General features: G+C 38.5%; 1 protein-coding gene across 1 annotated transcript in view; it reads left to right on the top strand.

Annotated features, from left to right (window-relative positions):
* sorcs3a (sortilin related VPS10 domain containing receptor 3a) overlaps positions 1 to 13,349 on the top strand; it is a 264,513-nt gene extending 251,164 nt beyond the window's left edge. The window contains exons 23-27 of the mRNA XM_084715689.1: positions 1,659 to 1,790; positions 1,913 to 2,012; positions 7,636 to 7,741; positions 8,565 to 8,725; positions 12,098 to 13,349. Of these exons, the coding sequence (XP_084571815.1) occupies positions 1,659 to 1,790; positions 1,913 to 2,012; positions 7,636 to 7,741; positions 8,565 to 8,725; positions 12,098 to 12,156 (558 nt within the window). The 3' untranslated portion in view covers positions 12,157 to 13,349. The remainder of the gene's footprint in view (positions 1 to 1,658; positions 1,791 to 1,912; positions 2,013 to 7,635; positions 7,742 to 8,564; positions 8,726 to 12,097) is intronic.
* The last annotated feature ends 416 nt before the right edge of the window (positions 13,350 to 13,765 follow it).

Below are 13,765 nucleotides of genomic sequence, written 5' to 3'. Positions count from 1 at the left end.
TATTTGGCACTTAATGGTAGACTGCAACACCTATAGGCATCAAGTCCAGAAGAACTGACCTTTCACTAAGCCTTGCATTCAGACAGTAACCGTCTGGTCATAGCTTAGCAATTGTAACTAGGCAGATCAATCTTTGCATTTCTCTCCACAGTGAATACTCTGTGTTTCACGACTTTTGGATGGTGGTGTCTTTTTTGTCATCTTTCAAAAACATAAACCACAACACCACATGCATGAGGATGGGTTCAACTTTGATTTTATCTGCATTAATGTAAAACTGTGTACTTTAGCATGTCCAGCTAAGTAGCTTATTACCTGCAGAAACATTATGTCTCGACCATCTTGTGTTAGATACCATTGCATTTGTCAAACTTGTGGCTTATTTCCAGGGGTTACATTGGGATTTGCTGTGCTGTGCTGTGTGGGGGTTTTTGAGGAGGAGGATGTGTGCTGATGCAGAATCGAAGTGGGCTGCTGCCGACGTGTCTCTGTCTGGCTCACTGTCTTAGGTTTAAATTGGGTTAGGTCAGCTCTTATCCTAACTAGCATTTTTTTCTGCTCTGAAATGCTGAGGGTGTGTCCACTCTGCTGTCTTAATGTCAAACACAACTATGACCTGAAAACAGGCCTGAAACAGGGACACTCTATCATCTAGCAGGTTAATTGGACATGTCCAAACATGTTTGAGCCACCACAACCCGAGGACACTGGCATGATGCTATTATTTTTTTCTTCTGTATCAGGTTGTTGGAAATGAAGTGAGCTGAAGTACATCGCTGTATTGCTGAGGTACATTCGTAACTGACCGTAAGGGACAGTGAGGCAGTGTTGTTCGTGTGTCAGTTTGTAGGGTTTAAATAATGTTGGGGGACGATGTCTCTGGCACGTCACCGAGCCATGTTTCAGGCCTACCCAAAAAAAAATGCCAAACACAGAAATCAGAAACAGAAAGTCTACTCATCTAACTCAACAATGCAGAACTACATAGTTGTCAGTCTTTTCACATATTTTCAGCGACTACGTTCTAACATGTATAATGTGTTAAAAAGAAAAGCTCCCTTTTTCCTTTAGAAGGAGTGTAAAAAGTCAGCTGGAGTTGGGCTTCTCAGCCCACTCAGCAAAAAAAGAGAAGCCTGCTTTTGTTGATTTCTTTGTGGAATCGAACACCTCGTTTCAACAATTGCTCCCAGTTTCAATGTTAATCAGTCTCTGTTATCACTGTAAACTGCATATATGCAGTGCTAGAATGGAAGGCTTGACAGGCATAGCAACAGTAATTAAGGGGGACAGGACTCAAAGGGTCACCTGCATCCCTAGTACCTACAGTACCACAGAGAAGCAAATACTGTCATGTTTTTGGCATCGACTTGATACCTAAGCATCGGTTCTTGTGTACCTTTGCACTCCTTCAGTAGGGAAGTCATTATCATCACTCCTCACTCCCTGCTGTGCTGAGTTCTGCGCTTCCATGAGGGGAGTGATGAGGTCAGAGCAAACAATAGTACATATAACATTCACAAAATAATCCATGCCATGCAGGCTGGCCGACTGAACTTGTTGTGAACTGTGTAATGATTTCAGGAGCACTGATGAAGCTATTTGTAATAATGACTGTCGCAAAGTGATAGCTAATAAGGTATGTTTCTGCTTTGTCACAGGTATCCGACTTTCCAGAGGAGCAGCTCTTGGTAGCCGTGTTTCCCGGAGTCCCAACAGCTGCTGAGCTCTTCCTGTTACCTCACAAGAACCAATCAGAGGGCAAGAAAAAGAGTGAGGAGGAGCTAGAGCAGGTTGGATTGTATTTTACATCACAAATTATTTAAATCCTATCAAATAGATTGATGCGTGCATAAAATATAGTGGCTGCAACTGCTTTTCTAATGTAAAACACCATGTTATATGTGTTTAACAGGTATCTGATATAATTGTGAGCGCGCTGAACCAAAATTTGGTGGAGTTCGAGCTCAAGCCTGGTGTGAGGGTGATTGTGTACAACACACAGTTAACACTGGGTAAGCCATTAGTTCTCACTGCTTATATTAACTTGCATGGTAATTTAATAAGGCCCTAGCATATTCTATTTTTCATTTTGAACTGCCAGGAAACAGAACTGTAATAACCATGTTTGACAACAAGAATTTTTCTTTGGTCCACCAATTAAAATTCCTGTCAGTCTGCCTCCATCCCAGGCAAAGGAACACAGGGGAGTATGGGTTGGGTGTGATTTTAAGTGGAGCTCCTTGAGATGAGGGATCTTTTATGCCTGCCATCAAAAGCTGAACATCTGTTCTATTTCTTTTATAGCCATCCAACCACAAAATGAGTGTTACACTGAGTATAATTATGTTGATTATTTAGTCCTTGAGAAAGAACACTGTACAATTTAAGGGCAGAAGCAGAATTCAGATTTGCTCAAAGAGTCAACAGCACTGTTCAGTTCCTCACTGCTGGAGAAGAGAAGGTTGGTCAGCATTTGAGAAATTTAAAATGCACTCTTGCCAAAAAACAAATTGCTGTTATAAGTATCAAATCAATGCTGGATTCATGGAGGCACATTGATTGTAAATAACGTGGCTGCTCTGGTGAGCTCGACTTTTTTATTGGCTTAGGCCTTGCGAGTCCTCCACGACTCCTGTGTCCCACTGCTGGACAGATCTTACATTGTATTCATTGCTTGGCTGGTTTCATTAGGCACACAGTCTCTGGAGGCACACAGCCATGAGTTGTCTGTAGCTCAAAGTGCCAGGTATTAACAGCCTGGCATGTGCAGCTCTGTGACGTTGCGTAGTGTGCTGCACTCTAATGACATTGGAGGTGTACCCAGCTGGATCCCTCTTTATATTTCACCTCCCAAGAAAAGGTCTAAAAAGCCTTCAAGCTGCTTGAGAAAGGTCAGCAGCATACACGTCGCCATCTCTGAGCTGAAGGGCTCGGCAGTAGCACGGTAACATTGGAAAATGCAATGTGATTCCCTCGCAATGGCAGACACTAATGCTCGCTTCAGAATAATGAGAGGACTTTAACGTGGATGCCTTATGAGCAAAACCATGCGACATTAATCATACTAAGTACTTGTTTGGTTTAGTTTTTTGTTTCCAACTCCAGGTGCATTTAACCATTTCCAAATCCAGAATCCAGATGAAATGTATGAATTACCTGCTGCTGTCATCTTCTTTGCCTAGAAATAGAAACAGCAATTTCATGCTACCACAATTTATGACATTTGAGGTATTAAAAATAAGAGCATCATCTCATAATGCACATTGTGGTGTATATATGCAGTACTCGTAATCAACAGTGGAATTCATTTACTGGCAATATCGTTTCAGAAGCAGAATTGTTGATGTGAATGTGCAGTCACGAAAATGAGCAAGATGTTGCAATTTGTATGTTTATAGAAACCAACGTCAAAGTAATATTTTAAACATCTTCAACATGCTTCAATTCACTGTCTAATGTCACTCCAAGGAGTTTGGTGTCCTCTACCGGTTCCACAGGCTCTGCCTGCACAGACAAGTCTAACTGTGACTTACATTTGAGTCTGAAATTTGATCCAAATGCAATACTTTTTGTTTTTGATAGCTTAAGAGCTAACTTGTTACTCCATGCCCAGATTGCAACTGATCATAATTCCCTATCCAAACCACTTGACAATTCACTCACTGACACTGCTGGTAAATATATTGTTGTATCATCAGCATACAAAACTGCTCTTGCTGGATTTAGAACAAGAGGAAGGTCATTGGTAAAGATAGAAAATAATGAAGGCCCCAAACAGCTTCCTTGTGGTAAGCCCCATTGTAACTTGTTAACATGGGAAAAACTACTACTAAACCAGTGCACAATGTGGGATGCAAATTTGCAACATTTTAGGTTATTTAACAACAACTCATGATTCAATACATCAAAAGCTGAACTAAAATCAAATAACACCGCCCCCACTAAGTTACTATTGTCAATATATTTAAGGCAGTTATCTGTGATCTGTGTTAATGTTGTTCCAGTTGAGTGCCCTTCACGATAAGCATGCTGAAAGTCAGTTGTTGAATTATTTTCTCTAAAAAGCACTATCTGTTCACAAACCATCTTTTCCAGCAGTCTGCTAAGAACTGGCAGCAGACTGATTGGCCGACTGTTTGTGCCACTAAAGCCCTCTGTTGTATTTTTTTGTAGAAGAATAACCTTTGCTTTTTTTTCCACTCTGAGGTAAATACACTATTTTCTATGCTGGTGTTAAAGAAACAAATGGATCCCACCAAACAGCTAGAAACCAATTTCAAAAGCTTCCCATCAAGATGACCCATCTCTGCTCAGTGTTTATTTCTGATAATTGTTGTTCTACTTCTTTTATATCTACTTTATTCAATTCAAATTTCAAAGAGGGATTATCTTTCAGAAAATGTTTAATTCTGCACACATGTGATATAATTCATAAATGACATTTCTTGTCTCAATTTGTCCTCTTTGGTGATTAAAAAAAAAAGTCAGTTAAGGCATTTGCAGTGTCATGGGAATTTGTAAAATGGGGTTTAGCTGTTTTCTTCCCACTACTTTATTTAGGGTGCCTTATAGATCTTTCCCGTCATACTTACGCTCATTTGTTTTGAGTTTAAAAAAACACAGATTTTTCTTTTTCCTATTGATTTTAGTGACTTGATTTCTCAGTTTAGGTAAGTTTCCCAGTCATCTTAACTCCCTGACCTGCTTGCAATACCCTTTGCCACATATCTGTCAACCATAATGCTCCACAGCTCATAATCAATCCTGACGTTTTTACAGTGTGCTTTGTAGTAGATTCATGTTTGTCCAGGGTAAAATGTGTTTTCAAAAGCCTTGATGGCATCATTGGATGATCCTCCTCATATACATCAGACCTGCTTTGCTTTCTTAGTTAAAGGTACTATGTTGTGATCAATCTACCCAGCAGGTGCAGATATGCCCTTGGAGCACATATTCACAGTACTTGTAAAGATGTGGTCTATACAAGTAGATGTTTTCTTGTCGTAAGTGTTTATATAGATTCTTGTTGGTTGATTAATAACTTGAGTTCAATAACATGTATCAGTTATATTAAGAACTCTACTGTTTAGTGGACAGTCCAGCAAAAGCCAATTTATGTTTGGGTCACCCAATAAATAAATTTCATTTCCAGTGTCACAAACACTATCAACACTTCACACATGGTCGCCTGTAACAGCGTAAAACCAGTAGTGGTTTGACATATGGTAAGTGAACCTGTAACTACAAGGCCTCGACACTGACAGGCTTGAAGATCTGTCTTATCTGACTCTAAATGTATATGACAACCCCTCCTCCATACAAATTCCTGTCTTTCCTGTAAACATTACGACCCTGTATATTTACTTTGATCACTCTACTTGTTCAGAACTAACTGGTACATAAATATGTGCATATGCATAATTAATTATAAGGAGTAGTCACAATGTACGATACCCTGTGCAGCCTTGACCACTAGTTTTATTATACATGCATGATATACATTCCTGTCCGTTTCAAACTACTTTACTCTGTAGGTAGGTAGCAATACCATGAAAAGAAGCATAGTAATGAAGAAGACTGCAACTGCAAGCTAGCTACCATGGATGAAAACAATGCAGGATTTTAAATATTTAAATATTATTTAAATATTTACTGTTTTAGTAAGGAAGGAAATGCATTCAATGAGTTTGTGTGGCCTCAGGGATGCACACATTGTGTTTTGGTGAGAAGCGACTAATGTAAATATCCACAGGAGACCTTTGAGTTACATTATTATTATGTAAATGCACCAGATGCTATACTGCCAAAACACAAAACGACAACAACCTAACATCACTTAACTTAACCCAACTGGATTTATGTGGCTTTTAGTCATTAGCAGGGATAGCGCACATTAATCTAAACCATTATGATGTAGTTGGGAACTGCATTCTCCACATTCTGGAAAATTTTCTTTGGCTTCACTACATAGCATTAAAGAACAGTACAGGACAGTGATTTAAGTGAGACTTAAAATATAAATACCTGTAAATGTACAAGGTTTAGGTTACTTTACTTGTACCTGTAGGCAGACCTGGATTGCAGAAAAAAGAGACTTGGCATCCATCTTGACACATTTACACACATCACCAACAAATACAAACATGACAAAATTACTTGAAGGCTCCAAGAACTTAATTGAGAAGTAGCAATAAAATCCACTTCAATAAATAAATAACCTCAAGAATAAATATAAATCTAATAATAAAATGAAATGAGTACAGGATGAATCAACCAACCAATCAATCAATCAGTCAGTAAAAACATTATTGTTTGGGATCTGTGCCGTCTCGTTATGACTTGTTCACCTGAGTGATGGCTGCTGGAACAAAGCTATTTCTGTACCACTTTGTTCTGCACCTTGGGACTATGAACATCCGTCCAGAAGGAAGGAGCTGAAATTCACTGTGCAAAGACTGGGAGTCATCATTTAAAATCAAGCTGGTAATTCTCTGTAACTGCCTGGAGAACAGGGACTCTGGCTTCAGCTGTGACTCTCCACTAAACCATTTCGCAATTTACAGATGTAGCCAAATGCTAACAGTTATTGAGGGCTTCCAACACCTTTGCTTCTCTTGACCCAACTTTAATTGACTGTGAACTAGTTTACTTTTTAACAGGGACATTGCACATTAATTACCATCCTTATGATGTCCATGTATCATATGCAACCAATTGGTAAACTACCCAAAACACTACTTAACACTTTACTTTGCTTACTGTACAGACCGTGCACAATAATTGACATTATTATGATGTGAATGTACCACAAGGATTTAGCCAGATGGTACACTGTGTAGCACTATATGGAAACAACTTAAAGTGCCTGTAATCAATATTTTGACAATAACAATATATCAAATGACAATCTGAACGGGGTCACTTAGAGCGATGAGCCTACAGTGAATTACCGCCTCAATTGTCACCTCCCCTCAGCTTTATTAAGCTTGTTAGTGAGCTTCAGCTCATTGTTTAGCTGTCTGGTCAGCAACAAGTGTTTGATTCAGCAGTAAAAAAAAGGTATAAAGCCCTCTATACAGGGTCTGCTCAGCTCTAAACAGCAAACAAACACAATTAGCAACTAGCTGCTAAGCATAGTAGAACATTTAACAGCTTAAGAGCCAGGTACGTACCTCCTGAGTCACTCAAGACGCTCAACACAAGATGGACACAAACACATCTCCAAATGAATGGTAATGTTGCTCTGTAACTGCTGGATGTGTGAATAAGCAACTGTTTGCTAACAAGTCTGTGAAGATTTTCACATCCAGTCACAGCATTCGTAGAAATGGGTTCTTGTAGGCAACTGGATTTAGTTGGATTCTTGAAGATGTTTCACCTGTCATCCAAGAGGCCTCTCCAGTTCAGAACTGAAGAAGCCTGAAGAAGGTGACACGTCTTCAAGAACCCAACCAAGTCCAGTTGCCTACGATAACCCTGTCTACAAACGTTTGTGAACAAATTCACCATGTCAGCTTGGAAAGGTGATGATCTGTCACTGTTGTGTTTACAACTTGTGCTACCTCCAAGTAGCCCAAAAAAATCAATAATAATATCAATAACTTAACCTTTCCTGTCCTCTCTTTGCTCCCACAGCACCCTTGGTGGACTCCAACCCCAGACACAGCAGCTCAGCCATGCTAATGCTCCTATCAGTGGTGTTTCTTGGCCTAGCAGTATTCCTCATCTACAAATTCAAGAGGTACACATCTTAGTGATTACTTCAATCTATTGCACATAGAACATGGTCATATAGACCCCTAGTACATATCTATTACCATTTATCCATTATTGATGATACCAGATGAGCACAGTCTGGACAAATCAATCACAGTCATGTTTGGAAATTTCATTTGACAAGTCCCCCCAGAGGTTGTAAATCCTTCTAGCAAGATTCCAATGCATGAAGCACACACACCAATCAGCGATAAAATGCAGAGAAAACGGCCATTAAATGGTTTAATATGCAGTTGCTGTGCCGCGGCTGTTATTTGCTGAATAAATTATTCATACTCAAAATGATTCTCTTGAAAAGTCGGAGGGAAATGGGAAAGCTGTCATTAATTATGGATATGAAATTTTCCCCATTAGTCTAAAGAGGATGCATTTTTCAAGAAATCTCACAGTTGACAAAACAAAGCAATTAATAACCTAAATGAATAGTAATTGGAAATAAATTGGATAGTGACTAAATAAAGATGTATATTAAGCGTTATAAATGCAGATAGGGAAAGATACCAATGTTACTGTAATTTGCTTATAAATTAGTTACTGAGGTATAATTTTAGCCAAGACAACTTTGAACACTAACATGCAGCACTAGGAAACACAACTACTGTCTTTGTGTTAAGTAGAAATGTGGGTTTTTAAGAAAAGTTGGTCATCTCAAAGTTACTTCTTCCAGAGTTCTCAAAATAAGTGACACATGATGAAAAACAGAACCTTTAACTGAAAGCGCTGCCTCAAGATGGTTCTCTTTCATGGTTCTGAAACTCATTTGTGTTTCATCTTTTGCAAATTGTTAGAAAAATACCTTGGATCAATATATACGCTGAGGTGAACCAGGAGAAAGAGCAGGAGATGATTGGTTCGGTGGGCCAGGGTGACAGCACGCCTAAAATCACTCTGAGTGAGTTCTCTACATCCAAAGAACTCATGGAGAAGGAACTGGATGCCAGGGTCAAAAGTAAGTAAAGAGCTTTCTAAATAAACAGGACTTATTATGCTTTTCAATTACTTTCTATATAATGTTACAGTGTCAGCTATTCATATTAACTTTGAACCTTGGTTTTAAATAATGAGTACTAGGTTTCCAATGTTTTTTTTTTCTACTTTACACACCGAGTTGATGTAAACTGGTTACAGATTCCTTTATTGGTCATCTGCTCCAGGCACAGCACGCCCACAAAGTACAGGGACGCTTCTATCAATCTGTTCGGTCTGTCTGTTCACACTGAGGTGATTTACGGCGGCTGACTGTGGTTTCCCTTCTGACCGCCTGAGCTCTCTGTGATTCATGATATTTCTTCATGGACAGCTAGCTTTACTTGAGTCATATGTAACCTCTAACTGCTGCTGGGACTTAGCTGCTAGTTAGCTCAGTTAGCTGTGCAGTTACTGCTCCTATTATTTGCCTCTCTCCATTGTGTCTCCTCCTTCCAGTGGTCCAAAGCTCCTGTGCTAGAGGTGTAAACACTTCTACTCCCCTGGTGCTTTGAGCTCCCAGTCTGAGCAGTCAGCTTATAGGACCACTAGCTGCTCAGCTAACTGAGCTAACTAGTTAACAGCAGCTATATTCAACAAATAAAGCAATCTGTCCATCACCGTCAACTCCATAAATCACTAAATTATTTTCTCCATAGAATATGATCCAATTTAACCAAATTTAGTCAGTCATGTAGCTTTATTTTAGCCGATATGGTGTCAAACTAACCAACATGCAGATGAGGCAATACTTTAATTTTGAAGCTTGAGGCTACGGATGTTGGCCAGTCAGAAAAAAGTGGGATTTTGGGGAGGGGGGCCATAAAGAGGACTGGGGGGCTGCATAAAGGGCCAGAATAAGATAAATATGGGTGTTTTGTTTAACTGTGAATCATGCAAAGCTACTCAAGTGGAGTCTCAGAATAAAATGTAGACTTGGAGATGAACATAATAGGACTCTTTTAAGATTAAATGATAATGATTAATCAAAATGTTTACTTGTTTACATTACTGATAATTACAAAGACAGTTTGGTTAAAGGGAGTTTGGGCTCATGATCTGAAACAGGATTTGTTTCTTTAGTTTTAGAGATGGTTTTGGAGTAAAAGTCAACATGTTAATACACAGAATAAATATGTGCAGAGTAACCCCCTAGGCATACTCTAGCTATTGAATTAGAATTATTTTTTAAACAGAGAATTGGCAACTTAATCTCCTTTTAGCATTTTTAATTATTCAGACAGAGAGGAGCGAACCAAAGGGAGCCGCAGAGTGGAGACAGTCCTGGAAGGGTTTAACATAGTAAAGAACAGATTCCAGCAAGGCTTGCAGAACTGAGAACAATGAATAATAAATAAAACCAACATGTTTAAGCATGCGGCCTCGGGATTAGATAGGCCAGCAGGAGCACGGAAACAGCAGCCTTAATCATTTGACTATTTGGTCATAATATGACTTGTTTAAAAAGAATATTTCAATCCAGCACTGGAGGAAAAAGCGTATTTGCAGAATGCTGCTTACTCCAGCCTCGTATCATGCACATGTGTCTGTTTTGCAGTTACAAAAAGAAAGCAGTACAGGTCATCTGGCAAGTGCAGTTCCTGGATTCATTATGCTCAGATGAAGCTCCGGTAGTTTCCCCGTTTTGGAGACCTAGCTGATCCTGGCCTAGGTGTTAAATTTCTGACTGTAAAATGTAGAGAGCAGAAACAAGTCTTACACAGTAGTGGACACCCCGAGGAACGAAGGCCATCAGTATTCTGCTTTATTTTCTGCTGAATGTTTTTATTCAGCTCAGTGTCCGTTGTTATTTTTTGCATAAAACCTACAATCCTCCAGATGCAATCATTTATAAAATCATATAGCAGATTTGACTCAGTGGTGATTGTGGCTCATAGTGAACAGTAAATAATTAATGCTAGCCTGAGAGCTATATCTAACATAACTCAAAATTTCAACAGTCATATAGCTGTAAAAACGCGCTGTAAAAACAAAATAGATTACTGCTATGGAGCAATATTTTCATGAGTGGGTTTTTTGTTTGTTTTTGTTTGTTTTTGTGAGTGCACATGAGGATGCTTGTGCATAATACACATTTTTGCCTGGTTTCACACTATTCTGCTGGATGAGAGTTGGAGGCAGACATTGTTAAGCAACAAAGAATACACACAATACATTTCAGTGAGTAATGCAATGTAACAAAGCTTTTGTTAGTTTGCTAGAAAACTCCACAGGGCACCTTTAAGGCCAGACATTCAGAAAAAGAGGAAAGACAACAACTAGTCAACCATTTAACTGACAGAAAATTATGCAACAACTATTTTAATATTTCATTAATCAGTAAAGTATGTTTAGCAAAACAAATAATAAACAAAGTCTTGTTTGGTGACGTATTTAGAGCAACTTTCTTCCAGGAGACCTGTGTCTCGTGTGAAACCAAAAGTCAACTTTATCTATCTCATCTAGCATCATGTGACTTCCTTCTCCTTTGTCCTTTGTCCTTTGTCCTTTGTCACGTCACGTCACGTCACGTCACGTCACGTCACGTCACGTCACGTCACGTCACGTCACGTCACGTCACGTCACGTCACGTCTAAACCTACCCGAGTAGTTTTGGTTCCTAAATCTAGCTGTACTGCAACTGTTCAACAACTTTAACAACATATTAAAAAAGGATTTTTGACAGTGTCTCATACTGCTTGTTCATCTGAGTGAGACGCTGAGGGCGGTGACATATACATCAGTTTTTGACTACCTAGGAGGAGAATGGAGTGGTAAAGCCTACTTCCTCCAACCCTCTGTTTGTCCCACGTGCTTTCTATTTCATTATGGTTCTGCAGGCTAAGTAATACCCTTAACCAATAAATTCACCTTCATGTGTAGTCAGTGGAGTTGCATTTTAATTGTTTACTTTAATTGTTTAGTTTAATTCAGTTAATTGTTCATTGATTGTTGTGCTCCATAATGCATGAAATGAATAAATGAACAGTCATTGAACAGGATGATGGAGCTGTCTATTAACAGCTTCTCCATTGTCTCTCAGTAACATACAACAAAGAAATAATACATTTCAAAGCTGAAATTTAGCGTTGAAATTGTCATTATGTATGTGCCTATTCATTAAACTAAGGGTATCATAATATAAAAGACAATTTTCATAATGGGTCATTTTCTAATTTCCATGCTGTTTAAAAGCTTCAGAGCCTTTGATAAAACAGCACATTTCAGTTATTAACGTGAGGTGTCAGTGTCAAAGAAGTTATTTGTTTTACAGGCATTAAAGTGCCGACGCTGAACTAACTATCTTTGTTCTTGGCTTGTTTTTTCTTCCTTTGTTTCATTTATTTCTGCTCAGGGGGAGTTGGAAATGCCTGCGAGAGCACAAGGGAGATTCCAAACTGTACTAGCGTGTAAAGCCGGAGAGCAACAGTTTATGTACAGAGCGAAGTATCACAGTGTCGGGGGTTCTCTTTTTCTGTTTTGTAATTCTCAACACAACTGATGTTAATAGTTTTCTAAGGGACCTCATTTATACAGACTTGCACGGATGCCTCGTTCAACAACATCCATGCAGCAAATGTCGATTTACTCAATGAGATCATTGTAATTACTGGCAAAATTGATCAGTTTTGTGGATGTATAAGCTACATAACGACATTCATTGCAGAGTGAAATATCCTTCGTAAAAACCTATGAAGAGTTATGTAAATTTCTTAAGGAGTTTGCTTTGAAAATCATTTCTGCCTATATATAGACTATAATGTCTGAGTCTTCAATCAAACAGGGAATATTATTGAAATGTACAATATTATCATCTGTTCTGTTAAATGTATATATTATTACTTTCTACATGCTCGTAGTCTTGAGTACCATGGCGCCGACAGAAGATCTGACAGCGGTCTGTTTTGAGAAGTGTGTTAAAAAGTCAAACATTACTTAAAGAAATCAACTTTGTTTTGCTTAGGTCCTTGACTTGTGCATGTTCTTATTGAGGACACAATTTCTGTGTTGTAGATAAGCAAGTGTTGTAAATAGTTTTTTTCTAATCATTCATCAAAAAAAATTTTGGCTGGACTTCTGTTTTGCTCTCATTTTCTTGAGTTACTGTTGGGCGATATGTATCTAGTAGAAAGGGTTTATCTGTTAATGCAGGTAGAACTGTATTGGTATATTACAGATTTAACTTCCCTCCATTTCCCTGGAAATGAAATGAAAAGGATCAACATGAACATGATCATGTTCAATATATTTATATTTTCATTAGACATAGACAATAGATATTGAAACATTTTTACATAGACGACAGTCTTTAAACTATCTAAACCAAACATTATTTGCCATTGGCATCATTGCATTACATTTTGCCTCTAGGATAATGGCTCTGATACTTCTGATTTGGCCTCAGAACAAAAGCTGAATCAGTCTGAATTGTTACACTGTGGCTACCAGTGATCAAATTCACAATATTCACATTTTGGGAGAAATATTTATTAATTCAGAGATATCAAATGTCATATTATACATTCTAACGTACCAGTGGGCATGGGGTTGGTCTCTGATAGCTGGTTCCATTTAGGCAAAATAACCAAATTCACTAAGATCCATTCTGATCTGAAAATAAACCTCTTATTAAACCTTTTATCTTTCATCCCTCTTCATCTCACTTTTCAGCCATGATAGCTGCATGGCTCTATGGAACGCAGTGTTGATCTGCTGTCTGTCTGTCAGTCCATTGACTATATTGACATATCTCAACAACTATTGGATGTATTGTTATAAGACATTGTACAATTTGGTTCAGGCGATTGTGTTCCCCTCAGGATATGTTCTAAAAGCTTTAGAGACACTTTAACTTTTCATCCAGCACCATCATCAGGTCAAAATTGTCCATCACTTTGGTTTAGGAAAAAAAACCTGCAAAACTAAATTCCCTAAGCTGTACTGTGTTTAGATATAATCAGCAAATGTTAGCACACTAAACTAAGACGGTGAACAATGTAAACATTATCCCTGTTAAGGATCA

This window comes from Lutjanus erythropterus, chromosome 3, assembly GCF_056507025.1.
Source record: "Lutjanus erythropterus isolate fLutEry1 chromosome 3, fLutEry1.hap2, whole genome shotgun sequence".
Lineage (NCBI taxonomy): Eukaryota > Metazoa > Chordata > Actinopteri > Lutjaniformes > Lutjanidae > Lutjanus > Lutjanus erythropterus.
Note: the sequence above shows the minus strand (reverse complement) of the source record. Positions and strands in the feature narration are given on the sequence as shown.